At 43.7% G+C, this 22438-nt stretch overlaps 1 protein-coding gene across 4 annotated transcripts in view; it reads left to right on the top strand.

Moving 5' to 3' along the window:
• The window catches only part of ZFPM2 (zinc finger protein, FOG family member 2), an 869848-nt gene that overhangs the window by 247387 nt on the left and 600023 nt on the right, over positions 1-22438 (top strand). For all 4 annotated transcript variants that reach the window (XM_033933812.1, XM_033933814.1, XM_033933811.1 and 1 more), the window contains one exon: positions 9321-9422. In XM_033933812.1, coding sequence (XP_033789703.1) covers positions 9321-9422 — 102 coding nt within the window. The remainder of the gene's footprint in view (positions 1-9320; positions 9423-22438) is intronic.

The raw sequence follows: 22438 nt of genomic DNA, 5'->3' as shown, positions 1-22438 counted from the left end.
GTAGGACACTTACTCTTAAAGGTACAATGACTGGTGAAGACACTAGCAGGGGCATCCTGGAGGCACTATATGGACCTGAGCAGGTGTGAATATCCACAATTTAAACAAACTACAATTACTTCCATTTTAAAATACACAAGGGCACCTTCTCAACTTCAAGTCTATGCAACCATTAGAAAATGAAAGTTATCAGTGACTTACAAAGCAACCCCCCTCCCCCCACCTCTGATAGGCATACAATGACCAAGCCCTACTCCCATAGTAACAGCATTTCCCCCTCCCTCAATAGTCCTGGTGGTACTTACTAATTGTTATTTATTTAATTATTATTTTCTATATCTTATTATTTGGGAGATTTTTTTTTTTAAGCACAGAAGAAAACAACTTCTAGAAAATGTTGATGAAGATTAGGAAGTCACTATGCCCAGAAGGAATTGCTGCAGATACGTATTAATGGAAAAGGAGTATACATTAATTCCATATGCCATCAATAATATTTTTTGCAACAGATCAGTCAATTTGTTTGTAATATACAGTTGTGCTTGTTTGTTTTTAAATGCTGCACTGACATAATGGCCCAGATTCTATAAGCAGCGTCTAGTGGCACCTATATTGTAGGTGCCGCTTGGCATGGTTGTCAATCAACTGCTAGGTGCAGTTTATAGAATCACACCTAGTGGCGCCTAAGCAGGCTTAGTCATCGCTAGGAGTCCTAGACATAGGCATCACTCCATTAAGACAACTTTTACTTGTCTAATTTGGCAGCGCCTATGTCGGATGAACGCGTATACTCCGCCCATAACCATGCCTACTGTTGGAGATAAGCATCAATGTCTTTAGACATGTAAGGGTGCCTCCACTTAGGCATCACTAGCCCCCTCTTTTACTAAGGTACGCTAACCAATTAGTGTGAGCTAATTTAATTAGCGCAAGCTAAACGCTAATGCATCCGTAGACTAACATGCACGCATTAGCGTTTAGTGCACGCTAATCGGTTAGTGCACCTTAGTAAAAGAAGGCCTAGGTGTCTTAAAAGTTTGACGCCAAATTCTTAAATTGTTTAATTATTATTATTATTATTTTGATTGGCTGAAAAACAGTGAAATCAATTATCACACTGAATAAGCCAATTAAAAAAAAAAGTTAAGCACGGATCCCAAATGTAGGAATCGCCAGGTGGCTTTTATAGAATATGGTCCAATATTTCTACACTTTTCCAAATTAGGAATGTGCTAACAAAAGCTATCATCTGTAACATTCAGCCTAAAAGATGTTTGTCTCTGCATTTCTAAATTGAGACCAGATAGAATTCTCTGATATTGTATAGCGTTCTGACAGAATGCTAATGTCGGTGTTTTAAAATCTCATTTTAACAATAAGGCTGTAGTAAAGACTATAGAATTTTTATTAATGGAAATAGATTACCATATATGAGCCATTCTAATTGTAAAAAAGACAACCTTACATCACCATTTGACAAGGAGAGTGGGACGTAAAAATTATAGCATTAAAAATGTTCCTCATTGCTAGCAGATAAGAACTTAAGAGTTGCCATACAGGGACAAACTGAAGGTACATCAAGTCCAGAATCCTGTTTCTAATAGTGACCAATTAAGGTCACAAGTGCCTGGCAAGATCCCAAAACAGTTAAACAGATTTTATGCTGATTAACCTAGAAATCAGCAGTGGATTTTTGCAAACCAATCTTAATAATGGTGTATGGATTTTTCTTTTAGGAAATTATCCAAACCCTTTTTTTAAACCCAGTTAAGCTAACTGCTTTTACCACATTCTTTGGCAATAAATTCCAGAGTTTAATTACATATTGAATGAAGAAATATTTTCTCTGGTTTGTTTTAAATTTACTTCTTAGTAGCTTCATTGCACGCCCCCTAGTCCTGGTTTTTGGGGAAAGGGGAAACAAGTGATTCACATCTACCCATTCCACTCCATTCAGCATTTGTAGACCTGTATCATATCTCCCCTCAGCCATCTCTTCTTCAAGCTGAATGGCCCTAGCTGCTTTAGCCCTTCCTCAAAAGGAATTTGATCTATTCCCTTTATCATTTTTGTTGCTCTTCTCTGTACCTTTTCTAATTCCGCTACATCGTTTTTTTGAGATACGGTGACCAGAATTGCAAGTAGCTTTTCAAGGTATGGTCATACCATGGAGTGAAATAAAGACATTATAACATACTCAATTTTGTTTTCCATTCCTTTCCTAATAATTCTTAACATTCTACTTGCTTTCGTAGCTGCCGCTGCACACTGATATCGTTAATTATTGGTGTTAACTTTTCCTTTCATTGAAAGCATTATGGGTCTGAGTCTATATATCGTGCCTAAAAAAATCATCACTGACTAGAGTGGCACTAAGCATGATTCTACAATGTATGTGTACTTTTTAAAGAATCATGCTTAGGACCAGCTAAAACCAGGCCTAAATGCCTGCGCCTAAGTTATGCATGCATTAGGCATACTCTATAACATTATGCCTAACTTTTAGGAATGCCTCTCATCTACCCCCTGACCATGGGCTAGATTCACTAACCTGCACGAATCGGAACAATCCGTTTCTGATTTGGGCAGGTCTGACAAACTCAGGAACCTAAAATATGCAGATGGGGCGATCAGAGGAACGCCCCGTACTGCCTTCACAGATCGCACATGCGCAGACCCATCCGAGCTGCAACTTTTTTTTTTTTTTTTTTAACTTTAAACTTTTGCGAGCCTGTGGGTTTAACCTGCTTCGGGTTAAAACCACTGGCTTGCACAGGCATGTTGACTTGTAGGCTTGTTCGGGACCCAACTCTCCTGCTCCTAGCCGGCGGCGGTGGCAGCCTCTTCCCTCCTTCCCTTCAGTGCGAGCCCACGGGTTTAAAGCTGGTGCTGCACTGTGGCATGCAGCCCAGCTTCAAAACCACGGGCTTGCACTGCGGGGAAGGGCGACAGAGAGCAGGAGAGTCGGGGCGAACAAGCAGGAGAGATCGGGGCAGAGCAGGGCGGCATTCAGCTTGGTTCTGTATCCTCACAAGTTCATTGGAAATCTCAAGTGTGGGGAAAGGTGGGAGAGTCGAGGCAAGCAGGCAAGGGGTTCGTGGCAGGCAGGCAGGCACGTTCAGGGCTGCAGGAGATCGGGACTGACAGGTTAGAAAGCAGGGCAGTCGCAAAGGGCTTCAGCGACTGATCCTCAGCAGTTGCTTTTTTTTGATCGGCCAGCCCAGTCAGTGTTGCAGGGTTTTGTTTAGTGAATCGCGTCCCTGCCTACTTTGCATGCCATTGCCCTCATTTACATGCGCGGATTGGAGAATGGTCGGCAGAGAGGTAAGTGAATCGGGCCAGGGTCGCTAATGGGTCGCAAACCGATCGGTACACGATTGGTTTGCTTTGTGAATCCCATAATTAGTCCCAATTAGCGTCAGTTGCAAGGTGTTAATTGCCAATTACCTACACTGATTAGGCCAATTAGTCAATTAAGTTGTGTGCATATATCGGCTAAGCGTACTGACATAAGCGCTTAACTTTAGGTGCCAGATATAGAATTTAGGGGTATGAGTAATGTGACCATACAACCCATTTTGAATGGGACCGTCCTGTTTTTAGATCCCCTGTCCCGTTGTCCTCACACACAGCTTTGGGACGCCAAAATGTCCCATTTTCAGAGACAGTGTCCTGAAGCTGTGCGTGGGGACAACGGTACAGGCGATCACTTCCCCTCCCTTCCTGCCACGCCAAAGCCAGCCTCTCTCCCTCCCTCCAGCGCCGAAGTCTGGCCTTCTGCTGAATCAAAACCCCCCCGGTCTGCCGCCCGCTGCAACTGAAGGAAAGGAAGGTCCAGGCGTCGGCCTACAAACCTTCTTCCCAACATCGATTCTGACGTCGGAGAGGTTGGCTGGCCCGGAACTTCCTCTCCGATGTCTGGAAGAAGGCTTGTGGGCCTGTGCCTAGACCTTCCTTTCCTTCAGTTGCAGCGGCATTGGGCAGGAAGCAGTAGCGAGGGCCGGTCCAGGGGGGAAAGGGGTGTTGAATCTGTGGTTGGCCAGGCTTAGGTGCTGGAGGGAAGGAGGAAGACAGGCAGGCTACCTTTGTCACGGCAGGAAGGGGGGAGGCAGGCCTGCTGGCTGGCTTTGGGGGAAGGTGACAAAGGCTGGAAGGCTGTGAAGGGGACATAGGAAGGAGGGAGGAAGGAAGGAGAGAAAGATACAGAGAAAAGGGGGGGGGGGTGTTGTAAGCAGAAGAAAGACTAGAGAGAGAAAGGCCTGGATCAAAGGGGAAAGACAGGAGGCAGATGCAGGACTATGCGAGGTGCAGACAGAGGGGGAAAGACCCTGAGGAAAAGCAGAGAGATGCAAGATCATAACAGAGGAGGGTGAGAGAGGGAGACCTGGAACAAAGGCACAAAGAAGAACTGATACTGGATCTGGGAAGGGTAACAGAGGGAAAAGAGAGAGATACCTGGATCCAAAGGGGATGGGGCTGGATTGTGAAAGAAATGTTGGAAAAGAAAGAAAGAGTGAGAAAGAAAGAAAGATTGGATGCAGTCAGAAGGAAGTGCAACCAGAGACTCATTAAATCACCAGACAACAAAGGTAGGAAAAATGATTTTATTTTCAATTTAGTGATCAAAATATGTCAGTTTTGAGAATTTATAGCTGCTATATATTTTGCACTATATTTGTCTATTTTTCTATAGTTACTGAGGTAACATTGCATATTTTAAGGTCATCTGCCTTGACATCTTTGAAAACCCCCCCAAATATAAATGATAATTAACATTTTCTCTGCGTTCAGTGTGCTTTGTGGTTTCTTTAATTTTATGGTTACCATTATGAATTAATAAGTTATGTGTACATGAAAAATGAATGGAAAAAAAATTGGGGGTGGGATTGAGGGTGGGGCTAGGGTGGGATGGGGGAGACTGAAAATTAATAGATGTCCCATTTTGATGAAAAAAATAAATGGTCACATTAGGTATGGGTTTATTATATTGCTCATAAACATTTAATAGAATTGTTGGCTGGTACACATGACACTTTTGCCTGTATGCACAGTGTGGTAATGTGAACCAAGGTGGGCCTTGAGCCAGGACAAAATGAAGTCACACAGATGGTTAAGGTGAACAAAATAACATTTATTTTGAAGTATCAGGTAGGGGTCCAGTTGATTTCATAAGTAGGGGAGAAAAGAAAGCACAAACTAATCCTTTTATACAAGTGTTCTATTCTGGCCTGCTCCTACAGGGCTACTGCATGTGGCATACTACTGAGCTCTGGTCTGGTTCCTCAGAGTTACTAGTACAGTTGTTAATAGTTCACCTATACCAGCCTTCATGCATTGTGGATCAAAAACAAGTTACAAGGTTCCAAATCAAAATTTGGCCTACCTGACTGTGGAGTTGCCCTGAGCTTTTATACTTCCTAGCTCCTGCTCTACTGGTTTCACCCCTCCCGTGTCACTTCCCCCTTGGGCAGGGCTGGTTTTAGCCATGTTGGGGCTCAGGGCAGAAATTAAGGAGGGGGCCCCTCTTCTATTTAGGCCTTTTCCCAATTTCCCTATCCACCATTATTACCACATATAAAATATCTTTAAATGATTTCTTCACAAACAAAACACACATAGACCTTCATCAAATACAGATCAATGTATCACCAATTAGAAATAGGAATATGAATACCAAAACTGAACTGGAAAGTCCAAATAAAGTACTTCATTTTGTACTGAACATAATCAGTGGCATGCCTCCAGGTTGCCTCCCACTTTGAGTTTAGGCACCCCTCAAAATGAACATCTCCCTTGCCGTAGCTGGTAGGGATCCCTACACTCACCTGTTTATGACCACCTTCTCCCCATCCTCAGGTCCAGTGACCAGAATTTTCCAAGTTCTGCAGCTGGAAGCAGTATTTCAGAGCTGCAGCAGCCTCCCTAAATCCATGAAAGCAGTGACATCTTGAGAATATTGCCACTAGCTGCAAAGCTTGGAAATTTCTAGTTGCTAGACCAAAGGAGAAGGTCTTCAGTTGTTAGGACCACTGAATACAGTAAAAAAGTATTTATGATGCATTGCACTTATCCCAAAGCTAAAAGAATCCATGTAATAAATTCAAAATAAAACAATTTGTTTTTCCATCATTTTAGTCTCAGTTTCTCTTAAGGTGGCTAAACAGGTTGAAAAGTTGAAGGCGAAAGCTAGAAAGATGCTAGGTTGCATAGGGAGAGGTATGGCTAGTAGGAAAAAGGAGGTATTGATGCCCCTGTATAAGACTTTGGTGAGACCTCATTTAGAATATTGTGTACAATTCTGGAGGCCGCACCTTCAAAAAGATATAAAAAGGATGGAATCGGTCCAGAAGAAGGCTACTAAAATGGTGTGTGGTCTTCGTGATAAGGCATATGAGGACAGACTTAATAATCTCAATCTGTATACTTTTGAGGAAATGCGGGAGAGGGGAGATATGATAGAGACCTTTAAATACCTAAGTAATGTATATGTGCATGAGTCGAATCTCTTTAATTTGAAAGGAAATTCTGCAATGAGAGGGCATATGATGAAGTTAAGAGGTGATAGGCTTCGGAGTAATCTAAGGAAATACTTTTTTACAGAAAGGGTGGTAGATGTGTGGAAAAGTCTCTCAGAAGAGGTAGTGGAGACAGAGACTGTGTGAATTCAAAAGGGCCTAGGATAGGCACATGGGATATCTTGGAGAAAGAAAGAGATAATGGTTACTGCGGATGGGCAGACTAGATGGGCCATTTGGCCTTTATCTGCCATCATGTTCCTATGCTTCTTACTGCTTTTTGTCTATTTTCTACTAAATTTATTTCCAGTGTCTGCTGTCCATTTTTCTAGAATCTGCTGTCCATTTTTCTCTTTATTGCTCCATTCTCTCACTATGCCTGTCTCCAACATATTGATTTTTCCCTTTCAGCTTTCCTCCCTTTTTTCTACCTCTGTCCACTCAAATTTTACCCTTGCCCCCTCTTTTACAAAGGTGCACTATGCTTTTTAGTGCACGCTGAATATTAATGTGCGCTAAACGCTAATGCATGAATGTTATCATATGGGTGCGTTAGCGTTTAGCGCACACGCTGATTTAGCATGCGCTAAATACACACTAAAACGCTTAGCGCACCTTTGCAAAAGAGGGCCTTGGTCTCACTCTTCTTCTTTTTTAAATTTACAGTTAACTTTCCATTTTCCATCTCCTCTCAGTCCCTAACTCTTTCATGTACCATCTCACTCCTTTCCCAGCCTCCTATTTCCTTCTGTCTACTCTCCATGACCACATTTCTATGATTATACTCTATTCTCTCAGTCATCTTCTTGTTATCCTCCTTTTGACCTCTTCCACATGGCTTATCACTTCCAGAATCCCCCTCCCTCTCTCCACTCTTGCCAGGCTATATCTCTCTGTTCCTTTCTTTCCATCTCCTAGCAACTTCTTATCCCACCTCTCTTCCCTCCTGCCCTCCCATGGGTCCATCTCTCATTCTCTCTCCCCATGGTCCAACATCTTTCCCTCTCTTTTCTGTTGCTCTTCCCTCCCTCTCCTTGATGCTGAACAATGAAAGGGAGGGAGAGAAAAAGGAAATATTGTACCTCTCTCTCTCTTCCATCCCCAGACCTAACATTTCTCCATACCTCCTTACCTTCCTTCCATCCTCAGATCCATCTTCTCTCCCTTTCTCTTCCCAACTACCCTTGCATCCCATTTCTCTCCCTGCCTCTCTCCCTCTCCCAGGCTCACCATCTCTCCCTTTATCTTCCCAACTACCATCCCCTCCCTTCTCCTATCTATCCCTCCCTCCCTCCTCCTCCTCCTCCAGGTCCACTATCTTTCCCTTTCATTTTTCAACTACCCTGCCCTCCCATCCTATATCTTTCCCTCCCTCTGCAACAACCCCCAGACCACCATCTCTCCCTTTCTCTTCCCAACTGTCCTCACTTCAAGCATCTCTTTTCCTGTTCCTCCATACTACCCAATGTCCAACTTCTCTCCCTTTCTCTTCTCTTCCTCCAGACCAATGCCCACTATCTCTCTCCCACTCTGTGTCTGGTTCGATAAGTTCTTCCCCTTCCGCTCCCCCACCCCAGCCTAACAATTCTTTGAACCCCCTCCCCCATTCTACTTTAAAAAAAAAAACAGCTGGTCCAGTAGGTTTCCTGGCCTGGCATGTACTCCCCCTTCTATCTGTGGTGGTCCACCATTGCCCTCATCTTCGGTCTTGCAGACAAATCCAATTTTGTTGCAGGGAATCACTCTCTGTGACAGCAATTCTCAACCATAGCCCCCTCTCTATGCTTTCCTTCTGCCTGATGGAAACAGGAAGTTGTGTCCTAGGGGACATACCACGGCAGAAAGAATGCACAGATAGGGGTCACAGTCAGCGATTGAGAATTACTGCCAAATCCGGTGGTCCCTGCAATAAAAATAGATTTATCTGCAAGACCAAAGGTGAGGGCGATGTCGGACAGGCGAGGTTAGAAAGGGGAAAACACACCAGCCCACTGAGTCCCCCCGAACCTTGAGGCCCAGGTCAGTTGCCCTGTTTGTCCCCCCCTAACTCCAGCCATGCCCTTGGGTGGGACAATGGATCTTAAGGTGGTTATGACACTGGAAAGGAGTTTCCTTAAGTGAAAGTAGCAGTGTCCTCTTAAGTGGTTTCTATCATCCAACTTACCCCTTCCAACTTTCAAATCCAGATTCCCAATATTTTTTTTCTAATTACATTCTCACTATCTTTGAACAATCAAAATACTTCTGCATTTTCTCCATCTCTTACTCTGATGCACTGTAGTCTTGGTATCCCACAAAAACTGAAAAATAATTACAGTACAGAAATGGGAGAACTCATCAGTACATATTGGGAGTGGGTAGGGGGACCTTCCATTAATATTCATATGACCTTTGCACGCATGTACCCTGATAATATTTTTGTTTGCATATTTGTTTAGCATACCTATTGGTGACTTTCCTAGGATTTCCTTATTAGTGATTTCTCTAGGACTTTCCTTTCCAAATGTGTTCCGGGGGCCCCAACACCTGTCAGAGACACAGTCACACTGGTACATGGTGCATGCAGATTGACCTAATGCACATTCACTGGGGATATCCTGAAAACCTCATGGATTGCGGGGTCCTAGGACAGTTTTGGGAAGCTTTGTTATAAGACCAGTTATTTGTGTATTTATTTACTTACACATCTTTACAAAAATGTTCAAAGTACAACTTAAACGAAACCTATGGATTTAGATTTCCAAGTCAGTTATGCTATGATGCACAGCTTTTTATCAATATATTACTTCCTTGGATTTTTCCCAGGTGATGAAGAGGGTAACCAAGAGGCAGCAGAGTCAGATGGAGATGCTCAGTCGGAAAAAACACTGAAGCCCTTGGCAGATGTTGATGGCTGGAACGGTCCAGGTAGAGCAATTCAATGTTCTCTTTAAGTCCTTAATATCTGGACTTCTCCTCTTTCTCTGATTATACATTTACAGTACCGTATTTTCGCGGATATAACGCGCGCGTTATACGTGATTTTACGTACCGCGCATACCCCTCGCGCGTTATATGCCTGAGCGCGGTATACAAAAGTTTTTAAACATAGTTCCCACCCCGCCCGACGCCCGATTCACCCCCCCAGCAGGACCGCTCGCACCCCCACCCCGAACGACCGCTCGCACGCGCTCCCACCCGCACCCGCATCCACGATCGGAGCAAGAGGGAGCCCAAGCCCTCTTGCCCGGCCGACTCCCCGACGTCCGATACATCCCCCCCCCCGGCAGGACCACTCGCACCCTCACCCCGAAGGACCGCCGACTCCCCAACAATATCGGGCCAGGAGGGAGCCCAAACCCTCCTGGCCACGGCGACCCCCTAACCCCACCCCGCACTACATTACGGGCAGGAGGGATCCCAGGCCCTCCTGCCCTCGACGCAAACCCCCTCCCCCCAACGACCGCCCCCCCCCAAGAACCTCCGCCCGTCCCCCAGCCGACCCGCGACCCCCCTGGCCGACCCCCACGACACCCCCACCCGCCTTCCCCGTACTTTGTGTAGTTGGGCCAGAAGGGAGCCCAAACCCTCCTGGCCACGGCGACCCCCTAACCCCACCCCGCACTACATTACGGGCAGGAGGGATCCCAGGCCCTCCTGCCCTCGACGCAAACCCCCCTCCCTCCAACGACCGCCCCCCCCCCAAGAACCTCCGACCGACCCGCGACCCCCCTGGCCGACCCCCCCACCCCCCTTCCCCGTACCTTTGGAAGTTGGCCGGACAGACGGGAGCCAAACCCGCCTGTCCGGCAGGCAGCCAACGAAGGAATGAGGCCGGATTGGCCCATCCGTCCTAAAGCTCCGCCTACTGGTGGGGCCTAAGGCGCGTGGGCCAATCAGAATAGGCCCTGGAGCCTTAGGTCCCACCTGGGGGCGCGGCCTGAGACACATGGTCGGGTTTGGCCCATGTGCCTCAGGCCGCGCCCCCAGGTGGGACCTAAGGCTCCAGGGCCTATTCTGATTGGCCCACGCGCCTTAGGCCCCACCAGTAGGCGGAGCTTTAGGACGGATGGGCCAATCCGGCCTCATTCCTTCGTTGGCTGCCTGCCGGACAGGCGGGTTTGGCTCCCGTCTGTCCGGCCAACTTCCAAAGGTACGGGGAAGGGGGGTGGGGGGGTCGGCCAGGGGGGTCGCGGGTCGGTCGGAGGTTCTTGGGGGGGGGCGGTCGTTGGAGGGAGGGGGGTTTGCGTCGAGGGCAGGAGGGCCTGGGATCCCTCCTGCCCGTAATGTAGTGCGGGGTGGGGTTAGGGGGTCGCCGTGGCCAGGAGGGTTTGGGCTCCCTTCTGGCCCAACTACACAAAGTACGGGGAAGGCGGGTGGGGGTGTCGTGGGGGTCGGCCAGGGGGGTCGCGGGTCGGCTGGGGGACGGGCGGAGGTTCTTGGGGGGGGGAGGGGGTTTGCGTCGAGGGCAGGAGGGCCTGGGATCCCTCCTGCCCGTAATGTAGTGCGGGGTGGGGTTAGGGGGTCGCCGTGGCCAGGAGGATTTGGGCTCCCTCCTGGTCCAATATTGTCGGGGAGTCGGCGGTCCTTCGGGGTGGGGGTGCGAGTGGTCCTGCCGAGGGGGGGAGAAGAATCGGACGTCGAGGGGGGGCATCAGGCTTTCAGGATGGGGACAGGACTTCAAGGGGGGACAGGCAGATCTTCAAGGGGGACAGGCAGACCTTCAAGGGGGACAGGACTTCAAGGGGGGACAGGCAGACCTTCAAGGGGGGACAGGCAGACCTTCAAGGGGGGACAGGACTTCAAGGGGGACAGGCACGGAGAGGCGGGGCAGTGCACCGAAAGTCAGGGCGGGTGAACGGTGAGTCGGGGCAACCAGAGGAGAGTCGGGGCAGTGCACCGAAAGTCAGGGTGAGTCGGGGCAACCAGAGGAGAGTCGGGGCAGTGCACCGAAAGTCAGGGTGAGTCGGGGCAACCAGATGAGAGTCGGGGAGGGCGAAAGGAGAGTCGGGGTGGCCAGAGGAGAGTCGGGGAGAGCGAAAGGAGAGTCGGGGTGGCCAGAGGAGAGTCGGGCAGCATGCGCGTTATATGCCTGAGCGCGGTATAGAAAAGTTTTTGTACATATCATCGTGATTTCTGCGCGCTATACCCCTGTGCGCGTTTTACAATGGTGCGCGTTATATCCGCGAAAATACGGTATTTATTTTGGGGTCTTTTTACTAAGACGCGCTAGTGCGTCTTAGCGTGCTCTAAATGCTAGAGTTTTCTAATGTGTCCATTATATCCTATTGATGCGTTGCCACACGTTAGCATTTAGCGCGCACTAATATTTAGCATGCGCTAAGACGCACTAGCATGCCTTAGTAAAAGAACCTCTTTATTATTTAATTTTACTTTTATAATCCTTGGGTTTCATAGGATAGATTGTTAAAAGAATAAATTGTCAATGCCAAGGAAAGTTTTACCCATATTTCTGAGCATCTAATCCCTTGAAACAGCTCTAGCTAACACCCTGAAGTTCTAAACGATGCACTCTGAGGTTCCAAGCAATGGAGAATTGTTGAAGATGACCATTGCTAAAAGTCCTAGAGTGCCAATGTGTGTTGCTTTAGGAGTAGAGCTTCTAGTGCCAAAAATATTCCCAAAATATTGGCATTGTGATTTACACGTCCTACCTGGTATATCTAGATGTCAGAAAAGTGGTCAAACTGGTCGCACTCTATTTGAGGGTTCAGGACAGGTCGCTCGCTTAATGTCCCAGAGATTGATGCTCTTCCCCTCCCCCTACAATAGTGCACAAGAAATATTGGAATCTATGACAGCCTTAGCTAAAATACACATTATCCCTCGGATTTTATATGTGATGCTTTGAATTGCACATGTCAGTTTGGGCAGACACCTAATTTGTGCACGCAACTTAATTGAATAATGAGTCAATTAATGATAATTGGGCAGTAACAATTAATTATTGGCACTAATTGACAATAATTAGAGTTTATGCACATATCTTTTTAGGTGGATTCCATAAAGAGCTGCACGTAAATTCTAGTTTACAGATCCAAAAAGGGGGCAAGGCCATAGGAGTGGCTCATGGGTATTCCAACAATTTGCATGCAGTGTTACAGAATGTGCCTGATTTGTGCCTAAGTTAGGTGTGAGGAGTTACACCAGGTTTCAGTTGGTGTAAATCTCCGTGCCTAAAACTGTCTTGGATGCTGGAGCCCAACTTGGGTCACTGTTTATAGAATAACACTTAGCATGCATTTTTTTCCACACTGATTTTTTAGCACCATATATAGAATTTATCCTTATGTTCGTAAAATGATTGACATAAATGTTTGTGTCGACGCATAAATCTTTATGTTATTGTATTGACTCCATTGATATTTTAGACATTTGATTCTACTGTAGAATGTATGCTTCTGCCACACATGTTTTCCATATGCAGTATGGGGCTCATAATCGAAAGAGAAAAACATCCAAAACCGACCTAAGTTAGCACTTGGATGAACATTTCTCAAAAACGTCCAAGCGCCAATAATAAAACCGGGTTTTGGACGTGTTTAAAAATGACCTAAGCCTTCATAGTGCCGCTCAACGTCCAAAGCTAAACGGGGCATTTCGGGAGGCATGTCGAGGGCGGGAATTGGGCGGGACGTGGGCCGGCTTAGACTTAGTCGTACAGCATGTATAACTGAAAGTTTAACAACAGAGCCTAGACGGAACTTGGACGTTATGACTTAGACCATGTAAAACATGGTCTAAATCACAAAAACCCACCTAAACTCACCAGATAAGCACTGGAAACACATAACACAGACCCCCAGTGATCACCAAACCCCCCCATAAAAATTGTATTCACAACTTTAAATTTCAGCCTCTAGACCATCATCACCTGGCTGCCTGGCATAGGAAAGCCTAGTCGTCCAGCCCAGAGGCAGCTTAAGTCATCTTGTGGGTGGGTTAGGGATCCATAGAGAGGAGGACCCATGCCCATAAGCCCCTGTAATCATTGCATTGATACTGAAACATGTGCATTGCCCTATACACCCCCAAAACCCTTTTTTACTGGCATATAAGTGGCTCCTGCAGCCATAAGGGCTATTGGGGTGGTAGATAAGTGGATCTAGGGGATTCTGGAGGTGGTTTGGGGGGCTCACCGTCACCTATAAGGGACCTGTAGTGAGGAGAAACCATGGCACCCTTTTTGTGAAGTTCACAGCGGTCCCCTCTAAGGTACCCCACTATTTAGGTGGCATGTCTGGGTGTGCAGTCCATCACTTTGCATACCCCTCCCACGTCCAATAGGGCTTGTTCTAGGAATGTTGGACGGAAATGTGGTATAAAGATAGACGATTTAGTGGCTTGGACGATCAGATCGACAGGATGTATAATTAGACGATTTTCAAAAGTAAAAAAAAGTTGGACCTATTTTTCAAAAATGTGTCTTAAGCTCTTTTTAACTTTGGACGACTTGCGATATGGACATAAACGGACTTAGATGTCCCTTTCGATTATGGCTCTCCACATGTCTATTCTTTAATGTCTTGTAGAACAGGCTTTTTAGTCAACAGATCCTGATCTAAAATACAAATAGAACTTGAGACATCTTGATCTTGGCATCTCAGTTCTGACTTACATGACCTTTTCACTCTAAGGGTGAAAATTGTCAACATGGGCTACTTATTTTACACAAAATCCAAAAGAAAAATCAGGAAAATTCAAAGAAAATTACTCTTGATCCATAAAAACAAAACACAAAAACAAAGAATGGATATCACTGACATGAAACATTAAAAAAATTTTTTTTTTAAAAAATAAAATATATATATATATAAGAAAAAAGGTGCTCAGTAAATGATATACTGTAAACATCTCACCAGCTAATGGTTACATCTGCCACATCATCGCACCATCCCCTGCCAACCTACAATGCATGAGTAAAAATAATGAAAGAAAAGACTTATCTCATGCTGATGTTCAAAAGACGCTCTACAATCAGGGTGCAGATGAGGGTGGTGACAGCACAATTACCGAGGTCTTCAATCCCCAAACTAGTGTCCAAAGGAAACAAATGCATAAAATCCACTTTGGTTTGGAGTGTGGATATTGTGCATTTGTTTGCTTTGGACAAAACAACTACAATTTCTGTAAATGACACGGGAAACAATATGATCAAAAATTTGCCCACTACCCATCCCTAATCTAAAATTAGTATTGCCATTGTTTTTTCCTTCCATGTCTTTAGGCTTCAGTTTGCAAATCACAGTCCTTTTTTTTCCCCAGCTGTTTTTCATCAATTGCACTATCAGAGCATTGCCACATCTATAAACCACACATTTTTTCCCTATGACCATGATATCGAGAGTGCCTTGTTCCAAGAATTTGTCAGCTTGTATTTTAAAAGTCCCACAAGATCTTAATCTGCTCATTTCCTATCACTTTATTAATTGTATGATCATAATAGTTCTTTGCAGAGATTCCAGTAGCCGTCAAGTAGCGGCTAATAATCAGTTTGGACTATGTTGCTACAGGCACTGATTAGAAGGTCTTCAGTTTTCATCTTTGGATTTGCATAATTGGCATTTGCTGTCATGTAAATTTCTTCAATCTTAGCTTTTGTAGCATTTGTTTGTGATGTTTGCTCTGTTTCTTTTTTTTTAACTGTTCCAGTTTTCACCAAATGCCATGACAGTTTTAGTATCTTCCCTGGACATTATGCATTATGCTATAGTGGAACTTATAGTATTTCAAGGGTGTCATTATGGATATGGATGCTCACAGTGATCTAGCACTGAAATGGAAATAAGCGATCATTCTTTTATTTTGCTGGATGTAACTGTACTTTTAAATCCCTATTTTATAAAACTCCAGCATTCATTTATAAACTGTTAATCCCGTATATTCCAAATAGAACACTGAAATCCAATGAACAAAATCTATTGACGATCCCTTCTCTTAGGGTTATTAATACAAGACGGCAATTCATTTTTTCAGACACTGCACCTCAAATTTGGAATTCTCTCCCTATTTATTTAAGGGAAGAATGTAATCTGGAGAAATTTAAGAGTAATCTAAAAACTTTTCTTTTTAAGGATGCTTTTGATAATTAGTTAACAGTCCGCTGGTTAAAATTTTTATTTTATTTTATTGTTTAATATTATGATATTTGTTTTCCCTGCCTTTCGTTTTTTGCCCTGATTGTCTTACTTTTCTTTAAGGAATTTGTATTTCTTTCTCCTTTTTCCTTGTGTTCACTGTTTGTTAAGTATGTCTTTTAGTCTGTTTGGAGGTAAAAATTGTTAAAGTATTGTATTGTCCCCCAAAAACTGTAATTTTTTTAAAATGTTCATCGCTTAGAAATGTGATTAAGTGATTAATCAAAAATTTTATTAAACTTGAAACTTGATAATGAGCATCAAACTCATGCGGTTCGGTGGAAAGCCCTCGTCTTACGAATCCTTTCCTGCTATGGCCCAAATGAAGAAAACAGCTGAATCGAACCTCTTCTGCTCCTCCAGCAACAACAGCATAAGCTGCAGAAGGCTTTCCATAGGTGCAATACTTATTCTCGCTCTTTGGAGATGTACCATTCTGCAGGGCTAATCAAGTCTGCTCCTTGAGGTCCACAGGCTGACCAGGTTTTCAGGATATCATCAATAAAAATACACGAGAAAGATTTGCATGCACTGTGTCCTTGGTATGCAGATCTCTCTCTGCGTATTCATTGTAGATATCTTGAAAATCTGGACTGCCTGTGGATCTCAAGGACTGGAATTAAATAGCCCTGCCATACTAAACTGCAAAGCATATAGTGGGAGAGAAGAGAGGGGTGAGGCAGTAACTCCCTCTCAGACAGAAATATGTACTAATGGCTCAACCTTATACAGGATCTGCTGGTCCTACGAAGGACATGGCTACTGTAGCACTGATTGGGAAACTGAGGTAGATATCTATAAAAACACCATATGCTGTACTTTTTTCTTTTTTAAAGGTCTTTTAAACATAGAGAACCAAAGATATGGTATGAGGCAGCAGAAGGATATTGTGAAGAAGCAGAGAAAATCATAGAGAGACTGTGTGTTACCCTGACAGTGAATCGGTATTATCTCTGCTATCAGATAATGCAGTTATCATTAATTTTCACATTTGCATTTCAATCTTTGGAAGGAAATGACTCTTGCCGGATGAAGATAAGAGCTCTGTACCACTATAATGAACCATCATTTCATCCTGATGCTTTGTATCCGTATGAAAATGAGGCTGAGCCAAAAGGGGGAGGGGGGGGTCACAGAAACATTATAACAAAGTGTCAAAAATTACTACAGACTTCAGAGTCCTTTATGAAACAAGAGGTAGTCTAAATAAATCTGTACTAAAGTGGATTTTGGATGAAAACGAGAAAGACCAGGGGGGGGGGGAGAACAGTGAAAGGGTTAAAAATAAATTCTTACAGGGCAATAGTCAGCTGCAGTGGTAGTAAAAAAAAAAATATATATATATATATATGGATAATCAGCACCACTATCCAGATAGTGGCAATTCTCAGTATGCTAGTCAGAAAACTTATTCTGGATAACATAGGACAGCTCTCTATGTCCTAAGACTTAGAGCAGGTTTTCTCAACCTGTGGTACGCGTCCCTAGGGGGTACGCAGACCGCCTGTTGGGAGTACGTGGGTTGACTGCCGCCCACTCCCTGCCCGCCGCTGCTCGCTGCCCACCCGCTGCATTTAATTACCCCCCGCTGCTGCCGAAACTTCAAAAGGGCCAGGCGCGTGCAGTGATTGCATGCCGCCGGCCCATAAGCCTTCCCCAATGTCAATTGGCTGGCCCAGACCTTCTATCCGACGTCTGAATTGATGTCGGGGGGAAGGTTTATGGGCCAGCAGCATGCAAACGCTACACACGCCTGGCCCTTTTGGAGTTGCGACAGCAGCTGGGTGGGAGGGGGGTAATTAAATGCAGCAAGCAAGCGGCAGCAGCGGTTGGTGAGCAGTGGTGGTGGGCGAGCAGCAGCGGGCAGGGAGAGAAATCAGTGGCGGGTAGGCTTGGGGGCAGGCAGACTTCAGCGCGGCTTCGGGGGAGGGAGGGAGGAAGGGGACACTAACTTGGGACATGGATAGGAAGGAGGGAGGGAGGGAAGGGGGCACTAACTTGGGATATAGGAAGGAGGGAGGGAAGGAGGGAATAGAAAGGGACAATTGGGCCTGAGAAGAAAGAAAGAAAGAAAAGATGTACAGTCAGAAGGAATTGTAACCAGAGACTCATGAAATCACCAGACAACAAAGGTATGAAAAATGATTTTATTTTTAGTTTAGTGATCAAAATGTGTCAGTTTTGAGAATTTATATCTGTTGTCTATATTTTGCACTATATTTGTCTATTTTTCTGTAGTTGTTACAGAGGTGACATTGCATATTTTAAAGTCATCTGCCTTGACCTCTTTGAAAAAAACCCAAATATAAATGATAATTAACATTTTCTCTGCGTACAGTGTGCTTTGTGGGTTTTTAAAAAAATTTTGTGGTTACCATTATGTATTAATAAGATTATATTGCGTGAATATGAAAAATAGGATGGAAGAAATTGCATTACAATTAGTATTATTATTATTGGGGTGGAGTCAGGGGCGGAGTTTGGGTGGGTTTGGGGCGGAGTTTGGCCGGGGGTGCTTGGTTGGTGTTTGTTAGGCTTAAGGGATATTTGGCTTGAAAAGGTTGAGAAATGCTGACTTAGAGACCTTAATATGTATACTCTGGAGGAAAGACGGGAGAAAGGGGATATGATAGAGCCATTTAAATATCGCCGTGGTGTTAATGTACAGGTTGTGAGTCTTTTTCAAATGAAGAAAAACTAGGATGAAGTTAAGAGGTGGTAGGCTCAGGAGTAATGTAAGAAAATACTTCTTTACAGAAAGGGTGGTAGATGCATGGAATAGTCTTCCGATGGAAGTGGTAAAATTGAAGACTGCATCTGAATTTAAGATAGTGTGGGACAAGCATATGGGATCTCTTTGGGAGAGGAGGAGATAGCTGATGTTGTGGATGGGCCATTCGGCCTTTATCTGACGTTATGTTTCTAAGACAAGATTTCTACTGTCTGGATAAGTTCAGGGACTGCCTTGGTTCGGCATAGTGCCGAAACAAACTATAAGTATCTAGTTACTACTTCAGAATATCCTGATTACCAATATTTATTTAGATAGCAGATGTTGTTTGGATAAACGCATTTGAATATTAACCTGTCAAATTATACCCTTGAGTTGCCAGGCTGGTGGAACAAACTCCCTGAGGAGATAAAGAGGGATATGTCCTTATTGCTGTTAAGAAAGGGGCTTCAAGTGTTTCCTGTTTCCTTCCGATTATTAGGATGTTTAAATGTGGTATATGGAGACTAGAGCGTGGACAAACAATCTTTTCATTGATCCCTTAGTTCACATTGATGTTAAGGTCTGAAACCGATTAGTCTAGCTTCCTCACTTTCTTCTATAAGAGATTAATATCAGTAAAGTGACTTTGCATGTCTGAATGGGGAAATTAATGTACATATAGTAAATAAAATACATATTCTGGCTCAGAACCAAGTAGGCCTAAAATGCTTTATGATGTTTTGATTTTTATACATTCATCCAGATTTGACAACCTTTTTTCTGGCTTTAAATACCAAGGTAGCGATATTCAATGGGACTTATCTAGGTAGAAGTGGTTTCTTCCCAAATAAGTCTCACTGACCAGATCTTTCCTGGCACTTGCCTTGGAAAATGCCACTGAAAATCCAATCAGACTGGTTTAAAAAAAAAAATCTTTATTGATTTTTAATCTAAAACAGTGTCATACAAATGAACAAACAGTAGGTATTACATACATTACACTAATATCTGTACAGGTAACATATATATATCATTCAAGATTTTCAGTTTTCCTACATATAACAATAACATAACATAACATAATATATAGTATAAATGAAGAATAAAGTTACCTAAATGTCACCATCAATATTTATTCCCCTCCCTCCAACCCCCACTCCCCATGGATGTGTAAAGGTGAATGAACAAAAGGAAAGATAAGATAAATATACATTATTATAATTTTACAAATTTAGTCAATGTGCTCCAAACTTTATTAAATACACCACTAAATCCCCTACACTCTGCATTAATTCTTTCATATCTGTAAGTGACCAAAAAGTATAGCTTATTCTGTCATGGTTCTTCTAGTTCCTCGTTATCAATTGAATGGCTATACCTGTCATGATCATAAATAGACAACTCTTATATTATATTTATCTAGAGTGGGTTTCACATGTAATATCGTTCCACAAATTATAGCCTCATATGATAGTGGAACATTTGAATCCAAAACTAAATTTATTTGTTCCCAAACTGACTTCCAAAATATAAATATAAACGGGCAAAAATATAGCAGATGATCCAAAGTCTGTTTTGACATTTTTTTTTTTTTTGGGTGGGGGGGGGGGCAGTGCTGGAGCTGTGTCTGTGTGTGGTGAGTCTGGTTAACAACTTTTAACCCTTTCAGGACCAAGGGACATATTTGTCCCATAACTTTAAAATCCTATAAATTTTGATTGGGATAGTCTACAGTTCTAAATTTGATATGTACGGATTCCATATGATACTGCCTTTATGTAAACAAACTGGTTCCGACATTCATTCATTAGCGTCGTTGCCAGATTGACGAGAAGATTCACTTGCCACACTGTCCATAAGCCAGAAGTGTGATTTTTTTAAAAAAAATAATGATATTTCACAAAAAAAATCAATTTTTTGGCATCTGCAAGCCCTTTTTACCATAAAAATGTCGTCAAAACCACAAAAATTGGCCTACGATCCTTATGGTCCTGAAAGGGTTAACCACCAATACTAGGGTGCCAATGGCTATTTATTGATACTAATTGGCACTCATTAAAATTTGTGTGCGCATCTGGCTGCACACTGCACTATAAGGCAGGATGTCTAAGGGCTCCTTTTGCTAAGGTGCGCTAGCGTTTTTTAGCGCACGCAGGAAATTACCGCACGCTACGCTTCTAGAACTGACGCCAGCTCAATGCTGGCGATAAGGTCTAGTGCACATGGCAATGTAGCGCGCGCTATTCCGCGCGTTAAAGCCCTAGAGCACCTTAGTAAAAGGAGCCCTAACTCTCACAGCACATCTCCCAAAAGTGGGTGTGGCCATGGATGTGTCAGGGCTGTTCTGAAAAGTTACGCACATAGTTACAAAATACCGGGTAAGCACGCCGAACTCGGGGTTCTGGGGGGGTCTGCTTTTTTTTTGGGGGGGGGGCTGGGGGTTTGGGGTTCTTTGTAACCTGAGAGGACATAAGAGTCCGGTCCTCTTGGGGGGTGGGGAGCCCTGTTTTCCTTAGTTGGGGTGAAACTGCTATATTTTTGTCCGCTGTTTGCCTTTGTTATGGTTTGTTGTTTAATATAAACAGATTTCAACCTTAAAATAAAACTACACATTCATTTTTGCTTTGGTATTTTCTCGGGTAGGAATTTGCTGAAAAATTATACGCAAAGATTTTATAGTGCCATACTTCAGTGAACTAGGTAGCTTCTCTCGGGAGCACTTCTCCTCAGTGCAGCCAAAAGCACTCCACTTTCGAAACTCCCCGCAGAGAGTTCATTACACTGAGGAACACAACTGACTAATGCAGGTACAAATGCTTTTATACCATGAAAGTCACTTTAAAAACTGTTCTCCCATTTTAGCTAACCCCAAAATGTAATAAAGCACAATTTGGAATGCACTGCCTGCGCGCAGATTGTATCTCTCTCAAAGGCATGGCTATGTTATATTTATGTGGTTAAAGCTCATTATGTTACATTTTGTAACTTGATGTTCTTGTTATGTTTTAATGCTAGTGACCCCCGATGCAGGCGACTTGTGTCGCCGAAACAAAGTACTGTATCGGGTCCACAGTTGATGTTCGTCCTTTTGTTTTAGAATAAACAAGATTGTTTTTACAATTTTTGCTCTTGGAGTGTTCATTGTCCGATCCCACTTTGCTTTGTTTGTTCTTGAACCCATGGGTTTTGGTCCTGTTGGACTTTTTGGTGTTTGTCTTGACCCTTGCATTCCCAAGCTGTGTGAAATGTGAACAAATTGAAGCAATACGATGGATCCAAACTGTGCGTATATGCTAATAAGCGTCAGCCATTGCTGTGTGCCACACCAAATCTATTACTCTGGATACCATGCTCTGGTCTCTGAAATCTGCTGCGAAGTTCCAATTTCAGGGTGAAAATAATATGTAAATTAACCATAAATAAAAGGCATTGCATGAAAACAGCCATCCAAGTGGAAAAGGCTACATCCAAGGCTAGACAAATGCTGGGTTGTATCCGTAGAAGCTTTGTTAGCAGGAAGCCGGAGGTCATAATGACTGTATCTATCTGATCAGATGTGCAAGACAATTTTGCAAACTATTGTGCTATCGTGTCTTGACTATTGTAATTTGGGTATACCGGCATCTGTGCTATATGTGCTGCAGGTGGCACAGAACTCGATTGTTTGTACTGTATTTAAATTGAGAAAATGTGATCATGTGACAGAATACTACATCTCACTGTATTGGCTGAGACTGGAATATCAGATCCGCTATAAACTTTTGGTGATGGTGTACTTTTGTACACATGCTCGGGCACCAAAATATCTAGTAGATTATATTCTACCATATGAATCACAACATATGTATTCCAACTGTGAAACAAATGAGGCCGAAAGTGTCTAGAGTCAGTATGCTTCCTTGTATAGGTCCCCAAGATCAGAATAGTCTTCCTCAATTGGTAGTTTCAAAGAAATCTCTTTTGTATGATGAAATATAGGAGCTGAACCATTTTTTGATTTGTATGTAGATGCTGGTCGCCATTGTTTGAGATTTTATAAGAACTTGAGGGCATAAGAATAGCCTTACTGGTTC

The sequence above is a fragment of the Geotrypetes seraphini genome, chromosome 2, assembly GCF_902459505.1.
Source record: "Geotrypetes seraphini chromosome 2, aGeoSer1.1, whole genome shotgun sequence".
Taxonomy (NCBI): Eukaryota; Metazoa; Chordata; class Amphibia; order Gymnophiona; family Dermophiidae; genus Geotrypetes; species Geotrypetes seraphini.
Note: the sequence above shows the minus strand (reverse complement) of the source record. Positions and strands in the feature narration are given on the sequence as shown.